The sequence below is a fragment of the Ranitomeya variabilis genome, chromosome 2 (assembly GCF_051348905.1).
Source record: "Ranitomeya variabilis isolate aRanVar5 chromosome 2, aRanVar5.hap1, whole genome shotgun sequence".
Taxonomy (NCBI): Eukaryota; Metazoa; Chordata; class Amphibia; order Anura; family Dendrobatidae; genus Ranitomeya; species Ranitomeya variabilis.
The window spans coordinates 352,453,154-352,476,131 of NC_135233.1; the positions used below are offsets into that span (position 1 = coordinate 352,453,154).

General features: G+C 42.6%; 1 protein-coding gene and 1 long non-coding RNA gene across 2 annotated transcripts in view; one reads left to right on the plus strand and one right to left on the minus strand.

The window, feature by feature from the left end:
* Nucleotides 1-20,086, plus strand: part of LOC143805868 (cytochrome P450 2F2-like) — a 97,690-nt gene extending 77,604 nt beyond the window's left edge. The window contains exons 5-10 of the mRNA XM_077285600.1: nt 11,518-11,678; nt 17,512-17,688; nt 17,788-17,929; nt 18,800-18,984; nt 19,082-19,223; nt 19,728-20,086. Of these exons, the coding sequence (XP_077141715.1) occupies nt 11,518-11,678; nt 17,512-17,688; nt 17,788-17,929; nt 18,800-18,984; nt 19,082-19,223; nt 19,728-19,930 (1,010 nt within the window). The 3' untranslated portion in view covers nt 19,931-20,086. The remainder of the gene's footprint in view (nt 1-11,517; nt 11,679-17,511; nt 17,689-17,787; nt 17,930-18,799; nt 18,985-19,081; nt 19,224-19,727) is intronic.
* The window catches only part of LOC143805870 (uncharacterized), a 144,083-nt gene continuing 137,514 nt past the window's right edge, over nt 16,410-22,978 (minus strand). Inside the window, exon 2 of the long non-coding RNA XR_013221349.1 lies at nt 16,410-16,507. This is a non-coding gene — a long non-coding RNA (uncharacterized LOC143805870). The remainder of the gene's footprint in view (nt 16,508-22,978) is intronic.

The window sequence follows — 22,978 nt, forward strand, 5'->3', positions numbered from 1 at the left end:
TTGCTGAGCGGAATCACCAGAGGAACGAGGTCTCAAGGAAAGAAATAATTTACAATTATTCTTAAAATTCAGAAACCTAGATCTATCTCCAGAAAACAACTCAGGAATAGGTATTTTTGGCTCTGACATAGGACTGTGAACAACAGAATCCTGAATGCTTTGCACCCTTGCAGTAAGATGATCCACACTAGAAGTCAGACTCTGAATATCCATGTCTGCAGCTGAACTCAAAGCCACCCAGAGATTAAGGGGATGAGAGAAGCTGGACAGACTGCAGCAAAGGGAGAGGAAAAAAAAAAATTGAACTCAGGACTTCTCTTATCCCACTTCTGCGATGCATTAAACACTTTTAGGCCTGCTGTACTGTTATGATCCTTAGTGGCTGAGGATCACAGAACTGACTAGCTAAGTTACTGAACAGAGAACGAGCTCTAGGGAGGTGGTAACTGGACTGACCGCAATCCTGATCCTAACGAACACACTAAAGGTAGCTGGTGAACGTGCCTAAATTCCTAGATGTCTCGACACAGCCTGAGAAACTTGCTACCCCTATAGAGAAAGTAAGACCTCACTTGCCTCAGAGAAATGACCCCAAAGATAAAGGAAGCCCCCAACAAATAATAACGGTGAGGTAAGGGGAAAATACAAACGTAGAAATGAAAACAGATTCAGCAAATGAGGCCCACTAATACTAGATAGCAGAAGACAGACAGGGAACTGTGCGGTCAGTAAAAAACCCTATACAAACTATCCACGCTGAGAGTTCAAGAACCCCCACACCAACTAACGGTGTGAGGGGAGAAACTCAGCCCCCTAGAGCTACCAGCAAGCAAGGAAATCACATATTAGCAAGCTGGACAAGGACAAATAAATAACCAAGAAACATATTGAACACTGATGAGCAAAAAATAACCAAACAGAAACTTAGCTTCTCTTGGCGAGACTGATAACGAAGGAATTCAGGAGAGATCAAAATAGCACTGAATACATCGACAGCAGGCAACAACTGATAGTCCAGGTGAGCTAAAAAGGAAACCAGCTAACAGATAACGAGACAGCTGATCCAGCCTCAGACCTGCAGAATGACACAAAGAGCCACCAGAGGGAGCCCAAAGACAGCACTCACACAGTACCACTTGTGACCACAAGAGGGAGCCCAAAAACAGAGTTCACAACAGTACCCCCCCTTGAGTGAGTTGAGTTCACAACACTCCTTCTCTACTCCCCTCTTATCTCCTCTTCCCACAATCGTATACAAGATTTCTCTCGCGTATCACCCCTACTCTGGAACCCTCTACCACAACACATCCTGACCCTAATATACAGTATGGGTAATTTTACCTTATAAATATTAAAAGTTATATTTTAGGGGTATTATTGTTCATGATGGGGCATGACCAAATGCACCCAACAAATTCATCATGGTTAAGTGGCATAGTCTACTGGAAATGGCAATAATCTGTGGACATACAATAGGAACTTTGAGAACTACCCCTTATCTGTTTGCATCCACAATAATTCTTTTGATTAACCAGTATACTGTAGGATAATATCAGAGATGTGTTAGATGCCCAAGCGACTTAGTCGAGGGCGAGCTTCTGTCCACACTTAATATGGCATCCTTCAGACAATTGTGGGTCCTGCCTGGATGTTAGTGTTGTAAGGGAGTTGTTCCCGTGCAGGCCGCCGATAGCCGATTGTATTGGCTGGCTAGGACCACAAGTTCCACAAATTAACAAAGGAGACTTCTAAGAAAACATGGGAACTTTACTGAACTTGATGAGGGTTATATATAAAAGGGATAGCAAGTACTCAATCTTTGTCCTACTTCTACACAGCCTAGCTTTTCGCCACAGTACAGTTCAGCGAGTTTCTCTACACCCACTCCGTGTCCTATCGATATGGACGCGCTGTATCCACTGCTCAGGACTCCCACTAATCCCATAATCTCAGTCCTATTTAGGTCCATACCTTTGGCGTTCATCAAACTCAGGGTTTCTCATGACATGTCATCCTATCCAAGGACCCCTTTAATGTAGAAGACCACTCTGCCTCTTCTGTAAGTTCCTAGGCACGCTGCCTCATTGTCCTGTCATCTCCTTTGCTGTAGTTCACACAAACGGCAGCTCTGCACACTTATCACTTCAGACTCTAACTCTTCTATGGCTAACTTCAGGAAGCAGGTCACTTGTCCTAGCACTAAGCCCTCCCCCTGTGTCTGTTGCTGGGGAAACCCCTTTACCTACATTCTAGGCAAGCACTACCTTATGTCCTAAGTCTTAACCTATGGTTTTCATGCATCACATCACTGTGCTCTACAATACCTTACATTAGCTCATTACATAGGGAAACATCTTACATTTCACATGACATAAGATATACACAAGACACAGGACCAGCTTTAATGATGGTCGTCCTCGACCATCTGAAACACCAGGGAAACACTAATGCACTATGCCACAGATATCATAACATTTTAACCAATATGACATCTTCGTCCTTCTTTCTTTCAGAGTGACAAGGAAGCGGTCCTACTCGGTTAGGACGCTGGACCTACAACTATCCAAGTGTCTTTAACCTGGCAACAATCCTTTGGGTTAACATTGGCCCTGGCCTTTCAAGGGCCCACAAGCCAACAACATGGCCCCAACAATTCATTGACCCAGTCCATTTGCCTTCAATCCGGTTGGGATGTTGGGTCATCCACTTGTCTCCATGGGTCCGCATGACCCTGGCCTCACCAGTGTGGAGATCCTGACACGGCGTGTCTAAGTTCCTTTTAATCACAGTAGTTCTGGAGCACATTCCACAAGGTCCCTCATCAAGGGTGCAATTAACACAATCCTGACCCGGCTCGATCCTCAGGCAGTCCGTTTCCATTCCTCCCTCCTCCTTTTGTGAACAGCAGTCACTTTAAGTTGCACAATCCATAGGGACAAAAAAGAGTTTCTGGCCCTTTAAGAGTTTACAGTCCCACAATCCAGCAGGGGGAATAAGCAAGGGGCAAACCAACCTTCAGCTGTCCACAGCTACTACAGGCCCACCTGGCCTCGAGGGTATCTTAAACAGTCCCTCCGATTCCTTTTAGGAAAAACACACAGGCCTTTTGGCCACGAAGGTACCAACAGTCCTTCCAAAAACAACAAAGGAGAGGCGCCTTAAATTTTATTTCCTGAGACTTGACTGGGCTGCAGCCTTTAAATAGGGGTTCCTCAGAATTTGACCCATCCAAATAGCCGGCTGGAGCAACTGAGTAACTACAACTGCCCAGAGGGCACCTTGATCACTGCTCAGGAGTTTCCTGGAATTTCTTCATCTTCTTCCAGACTCCTCACTGGAACTACCTGCACATCTGCATCAGGCCCAGAGTGAAGTAAAGGCCGAAAGTCCTTCCTGGAGCTCATCTACCATCTTCCTCCCCTCAGCATACCACTGCTCAATGCTTCTGGGGAATTCTCTGCAATTTCTTTGGGTTGACAGCTGAGCACAATGTAATAATTGCTGGCTTTCATCCGGTCTTACTGAACTTGATGGAGCTGAGTCTTGCCTACCTTCTTCAGTGGGCTCCACCTCTTCTTGGTACTCTGGAGTGGTTATGGACTCTCATGTCCCCCGAGTAGTGAACACTGCATGTCTCCCTTCAGGCTGAACCACAATAACTGGGGTTGGTAGTATCTCCGGAACTACTTGATCGTGGTAATCAAGTGCCCAGGGCAGACAAAAGACTCCAAACCCCCGTCAGTACTCGGCCACTGCATACAGGTCCCTATATTGACTTTCACCGCTCATGTCCTCCATTTCTATGTCTGTAGGATAGCTGCGGAGACGCCATCACGTGTTTCTCAACGCAAGCAGTGAATAGCCAGACCTTTCCCCGGGAAGGAACAACCACGGGAAGGGCAGCATCCAGTAAAGGAAAACATCCAATACAGGAAAACCACCTATGCCAAGCATGGTATCCATCCACAGACAGCTGTTTCGGGGTGTTTGCCCCTCATCAGTGTGGAGTAGGAATCTGGCTATTAGGAGCAGTGCCTAGTAAAAGGCTGTGAAGGAACAGATGATTGGCCTCAGGGAGACCAAAACATCCAACACCGCGGAGACACCATCACGTGTTTCTCAACGCAGTGATCCAGAACACTGCCCCCATCCCTTATGGGAAATATGCAAATGCATGTAGGATAGCTGCGGAGACACCATCACGTGTTTCTCAACGCAAGCAGTGAATAGCCAGACCTTTCCCCGGGAAGGAACAACCACGGGAAAGGCAGCATCCAGTAAAGGAAAACATCCAATACAGGAAAACCACCTATGCCAAGCATGGTATCCATCCACAGACAGCTGTTTCTTTTTTTTTTTTTTTCTCCCTCAGATGGGAAAATCCATGGTCCAGAAATCCAAGACCAACGAAAGAATCCCAAACAGCTGCGTCAAATCCAAAACACAAAAGCTGTTCCCATCATCATCGGAAAATTTCAGTTTGATACAACATCAGAAAAAACAAATCAAGGCATATTTACAAGATATCTCCACTTCTTCACCTTCCAAATCCCTTCGGTATCCACCTCCCCCCTTCTCCTTTTATCCCATAGAAAACACACATACATCTTCCCCAAAATCACTTTTAGACTATTCTTTACTACAATTTCCTTCCTCTTAAAAACATACACATTCCTCACATCCCATAATACTTCCTTTATACATGCAACCATTAACCACAACTCTCTCTCCTTCACTCCATCACACATTCCCAAGCCAAACATGAACAACTCGAACGATAACAAGCTCACACCACACAATTCTTTACACAACGGTCCCATTCTTCCAATCACCTCCCTAGCATAATGACAATTCCAAAACACATGTATTACACTTTCCCTTCCACCACACCCACCTCTCGGACACATATCACTTCTCCCCAACCCACGATTCTTCTGAAATTCTCTAACTGGTAACACTCCATGCAAAGACTGCCACACAATCTCACTCTGCCTATTCGTCATACCGTCCAACCGCACTTTCTTCCATACTTTTTCTATATCATTCCCTCTTACCATGTTTATTCCACACTCTGTCTCTTTACATTCAATCATCCTATACACAGCCTTCTTACTACTCAACAACCTAACATCCACATCACACAACTCATACTTCACCAAAAATTTATAAACCCACACATACCATCTAGGCACATCAAAAGCAACCGGATACCTCAGATCCCTCTCTCGCCACCTCAAACGGAATAAATACGCCCCAAACAAAAACCTACACAGACAAGAAAACTTCCCATCCATCCTAATCACTCTTAACACAAAAACCACAATATTTACACCAAAAAACACCTCAAGGTTTGGAAAACCCAATCCACCTTTTTCTAGACGCTTCATCAAAACCTCCCTCCTAGCCCTCTCCATTCTAGAATTCCACAAAAACACAAACAGAATCCTATTTAACCCCCTCATACACATATACCCCGGCGGAAAGACCACTGCAATATATAAGAAAATAGGCAAAATCACACTTTTAATAACTAAGATTTTTCCAAAAAACAAAAGACTTCTCATCTTCCAAAAACATAACTTCCGCTCAACCTTTCCTTTCGCATCATCCCAACTTTCTTTCCCATCCAAACTCTCTGAAAATTTCACCCCCAAAACCTTAATAGACCCAGTCACCTCATTCACTCCTACATCCTTACTTAAAACCCCTCCCCCAAAAACCTTACACTCACTCTTCTCCCAATTCACCTTAAAAGCTGATGCACCACAAAAAATAGACACTAATACCTTCACCCGCCTCACAGAATACTCTGAATCACACAACACACACACACACACACACACGTCATCCATATAACCACTAACCTTCCATTCCCTCCCCCCACCTCCTGGCACTTGTACACCTCTAATCACTTTATCTTTCCTCAACATACAAAGCAATGGTTCAATTGCACAGATAAAAACCACAGGAGACAAAGGACAACCTTGTCGCACACCTGAAAAAACATTCACTCTTCTACCCACATAACCATTCATCAAAACACAACTATAAATGTCCTTATATAAGCTCCTCACCCTCCAAACAAAATCAGGCGGAAACCCCATTCTCAATAATACCCGGAACAAAAAACTATGTGCTAACCGATCATACGCCTTTTCAAAATCCAAACTCAAAACAAATACACTCTTCTTCCGACTCATACAGTCCCACAAACAATCTCTCAACATACACACACACTCATGTATACGTCTCCCAGGCACCGCACAATACTGTTCATCCCCAATCACACTCTCTATCACATCACGCATCCTATTCGCCATTACTTTCGCATAGATCTTATAATCGCAATTCAACAACGTTATCGGTCTCCAATTTTTTAAAGTCTTCAAATCTCCTTTTTTAGGTATTAACACAACCATCCCTGCACGCATACTCTCAGCCACCTCCATACTAGACCACATATACTTACACACATCCACAAAATCCTTACCAATCACATGCCACATCACCCTATAAAACTCTATAGGAAGACCATCCTCTCCTGGAGTCTTATTTAATGCCATGCTATTCATTACCTTCCATACCTCATCATCTGTCACCTCACCCATCACTCTCTCTCTCTCCATCTCACTCAATTTATTTTCTAATACACTTAGTACATCCTCCTCCAAAGCCTCATCCCTCCACTTCACTGCATACAGCTCCTCATAAAACGTAGCCACCTCTTCACACATATCCTCCCCACTTACCTCTCTTCCATCCATTGCATTCAAAACACCCATACTCTGCTTTTTCCCAAAAACCTTTTTAAAGAAAAACCTCGAACACCTTTCATCTTGCTCCATTCTATCAATTTTTGCCCTAAAAATAATACTCTTCCCTTTCTCCTCCAAAAACTCATTAATTTCTTTTTTAACCTTTTTTATCCCCTCCTCCACCTCCATTCCTCCATCCCTCAATTTATACAATAAACATAAACGGGCATTCAACTTAACAAACTTCTCCCTCTTAATTGCCGCAAACTCATACCCCACACTTTTAAAAAACTTTTTTGTCTGCCTCTTAACCCAATCCCACCACTCACAAACATTCCCAAAATTTTCCTTACTCTTACACCACTGTTCATACTTTCTCGCATACTTCTTCCTCACATCTTCATTTTCCAACAATTTCACATTTAATTTCCACAAACCCTTTCCAAACACACCATTAACATTAATATCTAACTCGCACAACACACAAACATGGTCCGAAAAAACGACCCTATCCTGCTTATATCCAACAGGAATAATATTTTTAGAAATAAAACAATAATCCAACCTGGACTGTGCTCTTCCACTATCAGAAAAAAAGGTATCTAACAAAGGGTTAACCTTACACACACGTTGCATATCACTCAAATCAAAGTCAGTAATTTAAGGTACCTTCACACGAAACGACTTTGTAACGATATCGCTAGCGATCCGTGACGTTGCAGCGTCCTCGCTAGCGATATCGTTTCGTTTGACACGCAGCAGCGATCAGGATCCTGCTGTGATGTCGCTGGTCACTGAATAAAGTCCAGAACTTTATTTGGTCGTCCGATCGCCGTGTATCGTTGTGTTTGAAAGCAAAAGCAACGATACCAGCGATGTTTTACACTGGTAACCAGGGTAAACATCGGGCTACCAAGCGCAGGGCCGCGCTTAGTAACCCAATGTTTACCCTGGTTACCAGTGTAAGAGTAAAAAAAACAAACAGTACATGCTCACCTGCGCGTCCCCCAGCGTCTGCTTCCTGACACTGACTGAGCGCCGGCCCTAAAGTGAAAGTGAAAGCACAGCGGTGACGTCACCGCTGTGCTGTTAGGGCCGGAGCTCAGTCAGTGTCAGGAAGCAGACGCTGGGGGACGCGCAGGTGAGCATGTACTGTTTGTTTTTTTTACTTTTACGCTGGTAACCAGGGTAAACATCGGGTTACTAAGCGCGGCCCTGCGCTTAGTAACCCGATGTTTACCCTGGTTACCCGGGGACCTCGGCATCGTTGGTCGCTGGAGAGCGGTCTGTGTGACAGCTCCCCAGCGATCAAACAGCGACGCTGCAGCGATCGGCATCGTTGTCGCTATCGCTGCAGCGTCGCTTCGTGTGAAGGTACCTTAACTCCAGCAAGACTTTTCCAGACACATCCACATTCACTCCCCCCACATCACAATTCATATCACCCACAATCACCACAGGCACTCTTCCTGGAACAAAAAGCTTCACTTTTTCAAATAATAACTTACGCTCATTTTTTTCTACTGGCACATAAATATTGATAACACAAAACTTAGCATTTTTATATTCAAAATTTGCTAAGATACACCTCCCCACCTCCACAACCAAATAATTATTCAAAACAACCTCCTGCCCCTTAACTAAAATACCCACACCATCATTTCTATTATTTGCACTACCAGACCACACAGACGCACCATAAGACCACTCATCCCCTTTCACACCATCCACAATCCCACATTCTTGCAAACAAAAAATAGATGCACTCTGCATAGCTAAAAAATCCAAAATTGCTGCTCTCCTTCTCGCTTTCTTAAAAACTCTCACATTTTGAGAAACTATAGAAAAACCCATACTATAAAAACAAAAAACACAATGGAGAAATTTCCACAAAAACTACACACATTACACAAAAAGCCCTTGACAAAGGTCAAGACTCACAGAAAGGGAAAAAAAAAACAACAGATCCACTGAGCTTTCATTCTACCCAGTATCACCATTGTCCTCCTCTGCCATTTGGACTGAACAGCTATTCCCTGAATCACTAACACGTTCGTGCTCACTCCACTTTTTTTTTTTAGCTGGCCCAATTTTCCTCTGAGGCATACTACTGCATGCCTCATCACTTTCCCCATCCTCCTCCCTCTGACACTTCTTCCCACCCCTGTCCTCATCTGAAGAAAACCCTCCAATATTCTGAGGATCTGAGGGGTGCACCAGGCTCTCAGCTTCAGAAATGCGCACGTCTTCCTCCGTTGCATCCATTGCTTCCTCAAGAGAAAACATTTCAGGCACAGTAGAGTCATCATCTTGCTCCTCATCTTCTTCCTGATCTTCTTCCTTATTAAACCCCTTCTCTACTTTTTTTGCTGCCAACCAAAACTCCTTATCTTCCTTCTGTTGTTTTTGGGCATCACTCATAGAACCACGGGGTGCTAGCACAATGTCCTCTGGAGTCACAGAGCGTCTTTCCCTCTCCCTCTCTCTCTCTCTCCCTCCTTTCCTCTCTCTCCATTCTTTCAGATTCCTTTCTGATAATCGCCAACCTCCTCCTTCTCTCCTCCTCCTCTCTCCATTCACTCTCTGAGCATCTAGGCGCCCTCATCGGACAATCCTTATACATGTTGTCACCACTACCACAGACGTCACAGGTCTTAGCCATCGGGCAATCACCAGCCATATGCCCCTCCTTCTTGCAGTTTCGGCAACACTGCCCCTTCTGGCAGTCTGCCTGAACATGTCCAAAAGAGAAACATCTCCTGCAAAACAGAGGCTGCCCAGGGTACGTGAGGAAACCCCTATGCCCTGCCACCGAAAAATTCGCCGAAGGGTGTCTGAAACAACCCACACTGCCAGGATCTCTTCTGAATCTTACACGATACTTGTATCGACAATTGAAGATTCCTAAACAGTTGACTTGCTTCTCTCCCTTTGAAACAAAGTCACAGTACTGTGAGAGGAAGCTCTCCAACAATGCAGGTTCAGTAAAGGGGTTACAGACAGTGATAGTCACCTGCCTTTCCTGAAGACCAAACAGTGGTTCACATTTGACTCCCTTCAAACAGGGATCTCCGGCATGATTCCGGAACCACTCATAGATATTCAGGCAATAATGCTCCGACATAAAAGTAACGTCGTAGTTACCTTGATTAGGGAACTCATTGATACTATAGATGTTCTCCCGTTTTCCTCCAGCCTTTTCCTCAATAAGGTCACGAACGATAAAGACCACACTGTTCCTTGCCCGGATAGATGGCTCCAACGTCACACGGATGGTGTTCTTCACATAATTCATCTTCAAAGCTGTCGGTACAAGCTACCACAGAAAAAGACAGAAATCTCTGCAAAAGAGTCTGGATTCCTCCAGAAAAACCTCACTCCTGACAGCTGTTTCGGGGTGTTTGCCCCTCATCAGTGTGGAGTAGGAATCTGGCTATTAGGAGCAGTGCCTAGTAAAAGGCTGTGAAGGAACAGATGATTGGCCTCGGGGAGACCAAAACATCCAACACCGCGGAGACACCATCACGTGTTTCTCAACGCAGTGATCCAGAACACTGCCCCCATCCCTTATGGGAAATATGCAAATGCATGGAGGATAGCTGCGGAGACACCATCACGTGATCAATATGTCCATCTCCTTACATATGCTTAATACTGCAACCATGATTTTGCACTAGGCTGGCTAAATCAATGTAAGAGGCTAGTTTCATGGCTCCTGTCCAGTGGCCACAGATTACTGTCATGGCCTGTAGACCAAGTAGTGCAATGGGCAGCTTTGCATCAATCGATTCACATGAACTGTATTCATAACTTACTCCACAAATGTGGTGTAAATTTTGACAAAAATGCTCCACAGCTGGAGTGGTGGAACGCGGCATTTGACATATGTACTGTATTAGAAGGTGCACATCTCTTAATGAATTTGTCACATCTTACTCCAGGACATAGTTCATGAAGACTAGCAAACAAAATGTCTTGATGGATTGGGCCTAAGAGTTTTGCTGGTCACAAGCCTGAAATGCCTTATGTGTCAGGATTAGTAGCTCCATACCTGTGTGGGCCCCTCACTCTCCTTGGCGGACCCCGATTCTCTATTGCTATTTACTGGCTTTGATTGGCTGGGTGCCTCGAGGGTGGAGCTTGCTGGGGTGCCTGCTCAGTCCAGTTGTCGCATTCTAGCAGATGCACTCCTAGCATTGATTTGAGGCAAGACACTGCTGCTCCCAACGATTATGCTGTGGTCTGGAGGTGGAGATTGGGCGTTGCCACAGTGCAGTCAGATGACTGATGGGAGGCAGATTTTAACCTGCCATTTCCTCCTTCTGTTGCTGATTCAGTTCTGTATGGTGGTACCCATGTGTGGTGTGTTTGCCCTGTCTGCTGTTTGTGTGTCCGGTCACCAGCTGGGTTACCGCTCGCCACCAGGAAAGAGCACTGCTAAAGTTGCCCCTTGCCACAACCGGGAGGCGTGTGGAGAGTATACTCAGCCCTCAAGTTTGCGCAGCCGTGCGGCAGCTAGCACCAGGTGTGACTGACACACTGCTCTTGCTGGCTAGCAGTAGGTCATTTCACCATCTCCCAGTATAAAATTGTGAGGCACCATTAATGAGAGCCAGCTGAAGAGCCCTGTGTGATCATCACAACTGACTACAACAGTAAACCTAGTTATGCCACACAACTTACCCCGTTCAAAAGCAAGACATCAATTCTGTGAACCCTGAACTTTAACGTTTGATTTACCTATTTGTATGTGTTATTTTAGGATCCCCTATAGATCCCAATTACCACATATTACGCTCTATGTCCAATGTGATTTGCTCTGTGGTATTTGGTAGTCGGTTTGAATATCAAGATGAAAATTTCCAAAAGCTTGTAAAATGTGTTCAAGACAACTTCAAAATTATGAGCTCACGATGGGGAATAGTAAGTATAACCTTAGATTTAAGAACACATTTCATATACGTTACATTTCCAATTAAAGAATTATGTGCTCAGCATGTGTGTGTAGTTTATGATTTTGCACTAAGGAGCTATAGGTGCTCTGTGTGCCATATGTAAAGTCTGTCAAAAGCCTATAGGTCAGTAAGACAGCCTTGGACAGATGGAGTGCTAGTCAACACAACTGGCAGAACCCAGAGGAAACCCTGGCTTTCACCCTTAATCTCCTATACGGGCATCTGTAATTACATTGGGGTCCCATAGGTTTCTTTCACAAAGTGGCTGTTGGCCAGAGGAGGGAACCCAAGTTTAGTATAGTTAAATAGAGATTGGTCAGATTCAGGAGGGAGTACAGCACAGAAAATATTCAACTCAAGGATGACAGCTGGGGTCAGATACCATAAAGTCAGTCCAGAGAGAAGTCAGACAAGCCGAGGTCAGAATCAGGAGGGAAAGCAGAATGAGATGAAATCAGTGCAAGTCAGGTCTATATCTGTCCAGGGGGCTTCCAGGCACAATATCTGGCAAGTGGCAACTAAGGCTGAAAGCTTTGAATTTATATAGAGTGTGGTACTGCCCCATTGGCCACTGTGGACAGATGATTATCCCTGAATGGCTGCTGGACAGCACACACTCTCAATAGCCTGGCTGACTGATACCACAGGTCTTGGCCAGTTAACTGGTAATCCCTGGCTGGGCAGCGTGTGTGTTGTGAAGAGGTACATCACCTTTATCACCAACGTCGCTCGTAGTGGGAACCTAGTGACTGAAACACATGTAGATGGAGCAGGGAAGAGATGTGACAATATTACGGTATGGGGACACTACATCTTTTTATGGTGGGTCCTCTCCGAAACCTGAAAAGGCACTTAATAAATGCTAAAAATAAGGAAGATTTACGCTGCAATATTACAATGACTTGATGTGCACACGTTCTGGCTTTTGAGCTTTTTCTAAGCAATTTAGGTTTTCAGAGCAGTAAAGCAGTTAAAAGAATTGACCTGACAATTCTTCATTCAGCTTTCACTAAATTATATGTAAAAAAATAAACAAAAATCCACTGCCAGTGAAGACTATGCAAAAAACGCTGAAGAAACTACTGAAAAGGCTCTCCAGGTCAAAAGACCCCAGCTTGTCCTGAAGCATCTGCCTCCTGTAAAACTCGGCGATTACGCAGACTGTACATAACCGGGTATGGTTCTTCTATAGCAATGTTTCCTTACTACTCTTACTGGTTCATTGTTGGCCAAACTACATTGCAGAGTAAATGACATTTATAGGACACATGGATCGACCTGTAGAAGAAAATAATTTCTCCAAAAATAAGACAGGGTCTTATAATATTTGTTGCGCCTAAAGATGGGTTAGTGCTTATTTTTAGGGAATGTCCAATTTTTTTTCCATGAACAACAGTCTATTTTTTTTTCTGAGCAAAAAAATTAACATTTATTTAAATATAATCATGTGAGAAAAGAAATCGGAGGCGCTCCCCTCTGGTGGAATGAATCCTCTAACAGATGTCAGATGTGAACCACTCCTTCGGGCGATGTCCAGAATGGTGAAGACACTTTGTATTTGCCAAATTAAATTCATTTAAAAACCATGAGTATTAAAGATTTTTTCATGCTTGCGATAATTAAAAAAGCATAAAAACGCGTTTTTACTCTAAAAGAACCTTCCTTGGGTGAGTAAAACAAAATGACTTGTGGGGACTTTTATATACACCCCTATCCAATGTGGGTGCAGTTACAACTGTGAAAACTTATGTGTTTCCACTTACCTGCAACAAAATCATGTGTGACCAAAAAAGACCCATATGTTCTGACCAGAGCTTCTCAAAAGGATATTAAATAAACTCCTTTTCTAAAAGGTATGTAGTTTCACCTTGCCAAGTGGAGAGAAAAAAAAAGTTAAACAGAAAAAAATGATAATAATAAATAAATAATAAATATCCTATAGTTGCCAGTTTTTCCTTTATAAAACCCTACAGAATTGTTTTGTCCCATATTCAGCTTGCATATTCCTCTCCTTCTTAACATATGTGTTATATGTGGTTTCCCAAGTATTAGGAGATTCAATTACCACACCAAATTGTGCACAAGAGAGAGAGGGAAAGTATTCTAAAACCAGATCTCTGTTGGTGCAACCGTAGACACTAGTCTCTGCGTGCTGCAGAGCCTCCACCATCCCACTGAGATACAATAGAGGCGGTCCTGATCAAACCAACCATCTGAACCAAGGTAATGGGGACCCAGTTGGTATAGGGCAGGGGGTGGGAAACTTTTCATGGGGTCCGCGGGCAGGTCCCCGGAGTCTACAATGCTCGGGCGTCAGCCGTATCCTGCCAGCTGCCGGCCCTTTAACCCCCAAGTGCATGGTATGCAGCGTTCTGTAATGAACGCAAAGAAAAATATGAGTAGTCACCACTAGAAATAATGAAACCAAATCTAAGGAGGGTGCAACTATTGCGCCAAAACATTAATAGCAACAAAAAGAAGAAAAGAAGCGCAAAACAAGTGCACACACAACCAATATGAATGTAAACAAGGCTTTATTGAGGCAGAAAAGTGCTAAAGACATAAAAACATTTAAAAAGCATGTTAAGACATACCCAAAAGAAAGCACCCCTTATATATAAGGATGTGCATAAACCAGACAGAAAAGAGAATAAATGTCCCCTAAAAGGAAATCCAGTGAGTGTGACCCATACAAGAATAAATGTGTACATAGCAACAAACCACGGGCTCAAAATGTAGGACAATCCCCACATATATGCAATAATAATAATTCCATAAATAGAGAACAATATAATCACAATATTCCACCAATAAAGAATGATAAAATAAACTCTATAAGAATCACTGTGCAGGACGGCCCACATCAAGCCCAAGGTATGTGCCAATATAGAAAAAGATAAGAACAATAATGGATATGCACATAATAATAATACTTGCCACTCACTGGAATCCAATGGCCCCACTCCCAACGCGTATCGCTACACACGGTAGCTTTGTCAGGGGAAGTGAATAACAGTCTGTCATGTCGGGTATATATAGTGTAGTAAGTGCACTTACTAATTTGCTAATGATTGCTAGCACATGTGCCCAGCAATCATAGCACATCGGAACAGCCACAAAAAGTGTCAGGGCGCCGGCGCAATACAGGGAAATCAACAGACAGTCCTTACTTGGCTGCCACGCTCACATGGTGTCGGCGTGCGCTCCAGATAGACCGGGCATGTGCGTACCATGCACCGGAAGTCCTTACAGCGCCTGCGCAAGCCTGTCTGCAGCGTCCTGCAGGGCAGATGACATCATCCCCAGGGGACCGCAAACATGCGTTCCAAGTCAGTCGCAGTCCTGCGTGTCACCGGCCGGTAACTACAGCTGCGCATGCGCAAAGGCATCCTTAAAAATTTAAAGATATACCTAACCACACAGTGCTTGCGCAAGCCTATCTGCAGCGTCCTGCAGGGCAGAGAACATCATCCTCAAAGGACCGCAAACATATGTTCTAAATCAAAACGCTGTCCTGTATGTGTTAGGGGTCGAGTTCCCACCTCTGCACAGGGGAAATCTTGGGCCATCTCTGCTGTGGTCTCCCATTCTTCTCCTACCGCAGAGGAGCCTGCTCAGCGGAGACGTCGGTCCCAACGTCTCACTCAGTCTGACTCTGTGCAAAGGGTTACTGCTGCTTTTCAGCTTCTGCCATTGAAGCCAGTGCTGGGCAGCGTCGAGCAGACACTTTTGGGACTAAGTCCTGCTTTTTCCCTTCTGAGCATGCCCAGGGTAGGATCTCTCATTGGAGATCGAGGGTCACATGCTTAGATACTGCAGCAAAACCCATTGGTTTTTCAGGAAGGTCCTGAAGTTGCTCAGGCTCTGTGGCAGCCTCTCATTGGTCCTTCTAGGAAGGCCCTGTACTTGCTGCAGCTATAAAAGGTTTGCATGGCTGCACGGCCATGCGCTAGTATCAATTCATGTGATGAGTTTTGCGCCAATGTGGTCACGTTTGTGTGTATTCAGGGACCCGGCTGAAATAAGCCACTTAGAATACAGGCTCCTCCGCTGAGGAGATTGTATAATTGCCTCCTTGACTGCGTGACCACAAGCTGCTATCTGCTCAGCAGTTACTATGTACTCCTGTGAAGCTTAACAGGACACAGTCCTTTCTTTATAGGCGACTTTGTGAAGCAACAGAGTTCGCTTCTACCGCCATATATAGTGCCGCCGTTTGCCAGAAGCAGGTTCTTTCCCTGCACGGTGGGAAACGCACCAAATAACATCTCTATATTTACTCGGTGCATTCCGCCAGCCCTAACAGTATGTCACCAGCCAATAGTTAAAGCTGCGCATGCGCAAAGGCATCCCTGAAAATTTAAAAATATATACATATGGCAAGGAGCATTTAAACAGCAAGTAACAAACTAATAAACCCCAATTAATAATCTATTACAAATACAGTACAAAAATGGACAGCTCAAACCTAAATCCAAAAACATCAAAAAGAAAAAGAAGAAGAAAAAGAAACAGAAACATAGCACAAATTTAAAGGGTAATGGATAAATATTATCCCTTATTAAAAGGTGAAATTACGGTAAAAGGAAACCCGTATACAGCAGATCCTCATTAAGGCCCCCTTATACGACCGACCCTAGCTGATAAATCCAACGGGCCTCCAACCAAAGTAATTCGCCCTGTCAGTCCATTTTTTGAAGATTATTTGTAACCTTCTGTAACCCCACCACCCGCAAATCACGAGTACTGCTAGAGTGGATTTGTAAAAATGCATAGCCACAGTAGAAACATTTTTGCCTTTGGAAAGATCCTGTCTAGCCAAATTAATATTCACAAACGGGCTTACATTACAGTCACCACAAGGGTACATGCCCCGTAAGCGCAAACCCCTGCCAGTTCTCGTAGTTGGTCTTATGAAGTGGCTCCTAGACAAACAAAGGTTCGGTGCCCGTCTGGCCATCAATAGCGGAGTTGGTGGTAGCATGTCAGACACTCTCGGATCAATTTTCAAAATGTCCCAGTGTTGTCTGAACAAGTCAGACATTTGTTTCCAAAGGTTGTGATACGTAGTAATAAACCTGAGACTGTCATCCGGGCACCTCGTGGTAGGTTTAGGTAAAGTGTCCCTAGGAATGGAGTTCGTATGCTGAAAAGCCTTAGAAATGAGAGATCTCGGCTATCCCCTGGAACGCAAACGTCCCGTAAGAGACTCAGCCTGGGAAAAAAAGTCACACGGACTAGTGCAATTCCGTTGAATCCTGAGAAACTGTCCGACAGGTAGGTTCGTCTTCAAATGGTATGGGTGAAAACTCCTGAAATCAAGGAGACCATTAGAGGCCATGCTCTTGCGAAAGAGATCTGTATAGATAGTATCATCCTTGCGAGAGAGCCTGAGATCCAAAAATTCAGCTGTGGACAAGGACATTTGATAAGTTAAATGAATATTCAGTGAATTTGAATTCAACATATGCAAGAACTCCTCGCACCCCTCTCTTGAGCCCTTCCAAAAGAAAACAATATCATCTATGAATCGAAACCAATATAAAATATGTTCCTTGAAGTCCGGCGACAGGTACACGCAGGTCCCCTCCCACCAACCCATAAAAAGGTTGGCTGTGCCCCCTCGTTTGCCTCGTTACCGTCTCCTGGTTAAATTTATAAGTTTGCTCCTAACTATAGAAGGGGGGGGGGGCGAATATGTTAACCAAAGAGCATACAGAAATTCCTGTGGGAGCCTTACATGGGTGTAGACGTGTCTGTTTTTTATTTACTCTATTTTGATATTTTTTCTTTTATTTCAGCTATACAACATTTACCCAAATGTCCTGAAGTACATACCTGGACCTCATCATAAAATGATGGAAAACTTTTCTTTCATGGCAGACTATATCAGGAACAAAATGGAGATCAACAAGAAAACTTTGGACAGTAATAATCCAAGAGATTTTATTGACTGTTTCTTGACCAAAATTGAGAAGGTAACCCCCTCCCAAGCAAAAATATCCACCAGTAGTCACATATATATTAAGAAGCACTTTCTATCATTGTATACACTATTTTCTCTTGTCTGCACACAGGAAGGGAAGACTAAAGCAGATATCTACAATACTGATACTTTGGTGATGAACACTATGATCATGTTCTTTGGTGGGACAGAAACAGTAAGCGCTACTGTGAGATTCACATTATTGCTTCTTATGAAATACCCCAGTATAGCAGGTATGTAACTAGTATCAGACACACCTTTAAAAGCCTGGTGAGAACTGAAAAGAAAGCTATAATCAGAAATTGACCTATCGTTAAATCAGTATTTTAAAAAAAAATTCCACTATCCTTTTGTTCCATAAATGATGCAATTTAAACACTGACCACTGGGGCTTTTTTAGACTCTAACTTCTTTCTGTTTCAAGAAACAACACATGTACATAGCCAAAATATTAAGAACTAAACCCTATCTTTTAGTATTGAAGTGTCTAATGAGCATGTGCAAAAGTCATTGCGAAGGGAGGAGTAGTAGGGTCAGACATGACATCAGATGAGCACAAAATACAATGTTCTCCAGCTCCTGTAGTTTTGATGTGAAGATCTTTGGCACAAAAAGTGAAAGCATTTGCTTCTCTTGAAAGGCAGACAAAGCAAACATAGGCATCCAGCTGTTTGGATATAAAACTTCACCAATTTATTAGTACAATTTATATAATTCTAGCTACATTAAAAATATTGCATCAAGGCAATAAAATGACGCGTTTCAGGCATAAAACTGTCATTAATCATGGTAAACATATGACATCAGTAACAGCGGTGTTACTTGTCATTATAATTCTGCCCGTGATAATCTGGAACCTTGTGATAAACTCTTCCTGAAAGGACAGGGGGTTCGAGTGAAAAAAACCCCAAGTACCATGAAATTGCAAAATTACAACTTTAAAAAAAGAAGTAATGATAGTAATATGAAACAAAAAACATTTCCAAAATTATATTAAAAATACGTATAACACAAGAACATGATTTAAATATTAGGTAATTTTTTGATAATAGCTCCCCTTTAAACAACATATAAAAATTCTATAATTTTTTTGTTTTCCTCAGAGAAAGTCTACAATGAGATAGACAACGTAATTGGCCAACGTCCACCAAATTTTGAGGACAGATTCAAAATGCCGTACACAGATGCTTTAATACGTGAAGTCCAGAGATTTGGTGATGTGACACCATTGGCTCTTCCCCATGAATTGACCATGGATACTGAGATTCGCAATTATAAATTCAAGAAGGTAAGTACCAATTTGGACTAAAGAAAATATTAAAAAATTTAAAAAAGCATTAAAAAAAGTTTACTCATCACTTTTCTAATTATTTTCCAAATCACAGGGGACAGTTTTCACTCCAGTTCTTACAGGTGTGCACAATGACGAGACACAGTTCAAGAACCCTGAGAATTTTGACCCAAAAAACTTTTTGGATGAAAATGGTAAACTAATGAAGAACGAGTCCTTTGTGCCATTTTCTGCAGGTGAGGGTGACATGAAACTAATTTCTGACACGTATATTTTAGTGAAAACATGGATTTTGGACCAAACAGGGCATCGAATTCTGGAGATATTCCACCTGGAAATGTTTAAATGAAATGACAGCTGGGTGTTACCAGCCATGTAACATTTGGCTGCTCTAAGTCAACAGAGCAGCTTTTCCTCTCCTGGGCTGCTTTGTTTCATGGGGTGTGACTGACCACGTCATGCTGATTGCCAGCCGGCTCTCCGCAGTTATGTAGTGGGGAGAGGCTGTCAATCAGCATGACTTCGGCAGTACGCCCGGTCAACAGAGCAGAGCAAAAGAGAATCCGCAGCAGTCACAACTAGCAGGTAAGTAGCAAATACCTGCCTGTTAGTTCTTAGGCACATAGTAAAAAAATAAAAAGTCCCGTATAAACACTTTAAAATGAATGTGTATGTAATATAAAAGCCGAATATGTCACCTATTCTAGATGTTTTTTATATTCACCGATTTTTCTTTCCAGGTAAAAGAATTTGCCCGGGTAAGAGCTTGGCCATTATGGAGCTTTTCATTTTTATCACCACACTTCTGCAGAACTTCACAATCAAGTCACCAGTGTCCCCGGAGAAGATCTCAGTCACTGCAGTGGGATGTGGACTTGGGCATGTTCCTCCCACTTTTGAGATATGTCTTATCCCCCGAACATGTTCTCAAGAAGAACAATAATATCATAAGCTGTAAGAACCTAAGAGATTAGGAGATTAGTGAAGTATTCATGAGTGCAGGAAGCAATTCTTTTTATAGGGAAGAAAGATAACATTCCATGTATTACTCATTTGTATCATTAGCTTATGGAATAAATAACAGTTTACAGATTGGAAATGAGCTGCACTACCAGCTACACCACTTGAGAAGAGCATTGATATAAAAATAAATCAATAAATACAAAATGTTATTTTTAGGGTCTTTAAAACCACTTTAGGAATTTAGTAACATTTGGTAAAAGCTGAGGATCTCTTCCATCCAAAGAACGAAATATAAAAAAATTCCTTTAAAAAAAGCAGCCCACCGGCCCTGTTGCAAGTATATACCACTGGAGCATGCAATGCTGGTTAAAACAGAACGTCAGACGTGATGGTGCTCAACTGTGCAGCTGTACAATCTTCAAAAATTGATTAGAAGAAAAATAAGTGGCACTCACCACTGGTGCATTATTTTGTGCTTTTTTATTCCAAGATCACATGGGAATACAGAGTGAAGACACAGACTGGCAGGACCTGACTGGGACAAAAAAGTAGCTCTGCCACACTAATCCCACCAGCCCACAAACTATAACACCCCCAAATCAATGAATTTTGGTTTGCTTGGTCATGCTCCTCAGCAATCTCTTGGAGGAGTTACTTGAAGAGCCACAGGTAAATGGTTCAACAGTGATATGATCGACTACAGATCTATTTACATGGTGTTCTTCAGAGCTCTGGTTCTCGGGATTTTGGGGGTCCCAGAGGTCGGATTCCCAGCAGTTGGAGAGTTATCCACTATCCAGAGGATAGGGGATACCTTTCAAACTTGTGATAACGCTTTTAAACAAGTTTTCAAGATTTTGTTTTATTTGCCCATAGGGATATAGAAAATAATAAACCAATACAGATGCATATACAGAATAATACAGATACTGTAATTACACCCAGTATACAGGACAGGAGGAGTGGTACTGTGCAGTGTATATATACAGAATAATACAGATACTGAGAATTACACCCAGTATACAGGACAGGAGAAGTGGTACTGTGCAGTGTATATATACAGAATAATACAGATACTGAGAATTACACCCAGTATACAGGACAGGAGGAGTGGTACTGTGCAGTGTATATATACAGAATAATACAGATACTGTAATTACACCCAGTATACAGGACAGGAGGAGTGGTACTGTGCAGTGTATATATACAGAATACAGATACTGATAATTACACCCAGTATACAGGACAGGAGGAGTGGTACTGTGCAGTGTATATATACAGAATACAGATACTGATAATTACACCCAGTATACAGGACAGGAGGAGTGGTACTGTGCAGTGTATATATACAGAATAATACAGATACTGTAATTACACCCAGTATACAGGACAGGAGGAGTGGTACTGTGCAGTGTATATATACAGAATAATACAGATACTGAGAATTACACCCAGTATACAGGACAGGAGAAGTGGTACTGTGCAGTGTATATATACAGAATAATACAGATACTGTAATTACACCCAGTATACAGGACAGGAGGAGTGGTACTGTGCAGTGTATATATACAGAATAATACAGATACTGTAATTACACCCAGTATACAGGACAGGAGAAGTGGTACTGTGCAGTGTATATATACATGATAATACAGATACTGATAATTACACGCAGTATACAGGACAGGAGAAGTGGTACTGTGCAGTGTATATATACAGAATAATACAGATACTGAGAATTACACCCAGTATACAGGACAGGAGGAGTGGTACTGTGCAGTGTATATATACAGAATAATACAGATACTGAGAATGACACCCAGTATATAGGACAGGAGAAGTGGTACTGTGCAGTGTATATATACAGAATAATACAGATACTGTAATTACACCCAGTATACAGGACAGGAGGAGTGGTACTGTGCAGTGTATATATACAGAATAATACAGATACTGTAATTACACCCAGTATACAGGACAGGAGAAGTGGTACTGTGCAGTGTATATATACATGATAATACAGATACTGATAATTACACCCAGTATACAGGACAGGAGAAGTGGTACTGTGCAGTGTATATATACAGAATAATACAGATACTGAGAATTACACCCAGTATACAGGACAGGAGGAGTGGTACTGTGCAGTGTATATATACAGAATAATACAGATACTGATAATTACTCGCAGTATACAGGACAGGAGGAGTGGTACTGTACTGTGTATATATACAGGATAATGCAGATACTGAGAATTACACCCAGTATACAGGACAGGAGAAGTGGTACTGTGCAGTGTATATATACAGGATAATGCAGATACTGATAATTACACCCAGTATACAGGACAGGAGGAGTGGTACTGTGCAGTGTATATATACAGAATAAAACAGATACTGAGAATTACACCCAGTGTACAGGACAGGAGAAGTGGTACTGTGCAGTATATATATACAGAATAATACAGATACTGTAATTACACCCAGTATACAGGACAGGAGGAGTGGTACTGTGCAGTGTATATATACAGAATAATACAGATACTGAGAATTACACCCAGTATACAGGACAGGAGGAGTGGTACTGTGCAGTGTATATATACAGAATAATACAGATACTGAGAATTACACCCAGTATAGAGGGCAGAAGAAGTGGTACTGTGCAGTGTATATATACAGAATAATACAGATACTGAGAATTACACCCAGTATACAGGACAGGAGAAGTGGTACTGTGCAGTGTATATATACATAATAATACAGATACTGTAATTACACCCAGTATACAGGACAGGAGAAGTGGTACTGTGCAGTGTATATATACAGAATAATACAGATACTGAGAATTACACCCAGTATACAGGACAGGAGGAGTGGTACTGTGCAGTGTATATATACAGAATAATACAGATACTGAGAATTACACCCAGTATACAGGACAGGAGGAGTGGTACTGTGCAGTGTATATATACAGAATAATACAGATACTGAGAATTACACCCAGTATACAGGACAGGATAATGGGTACT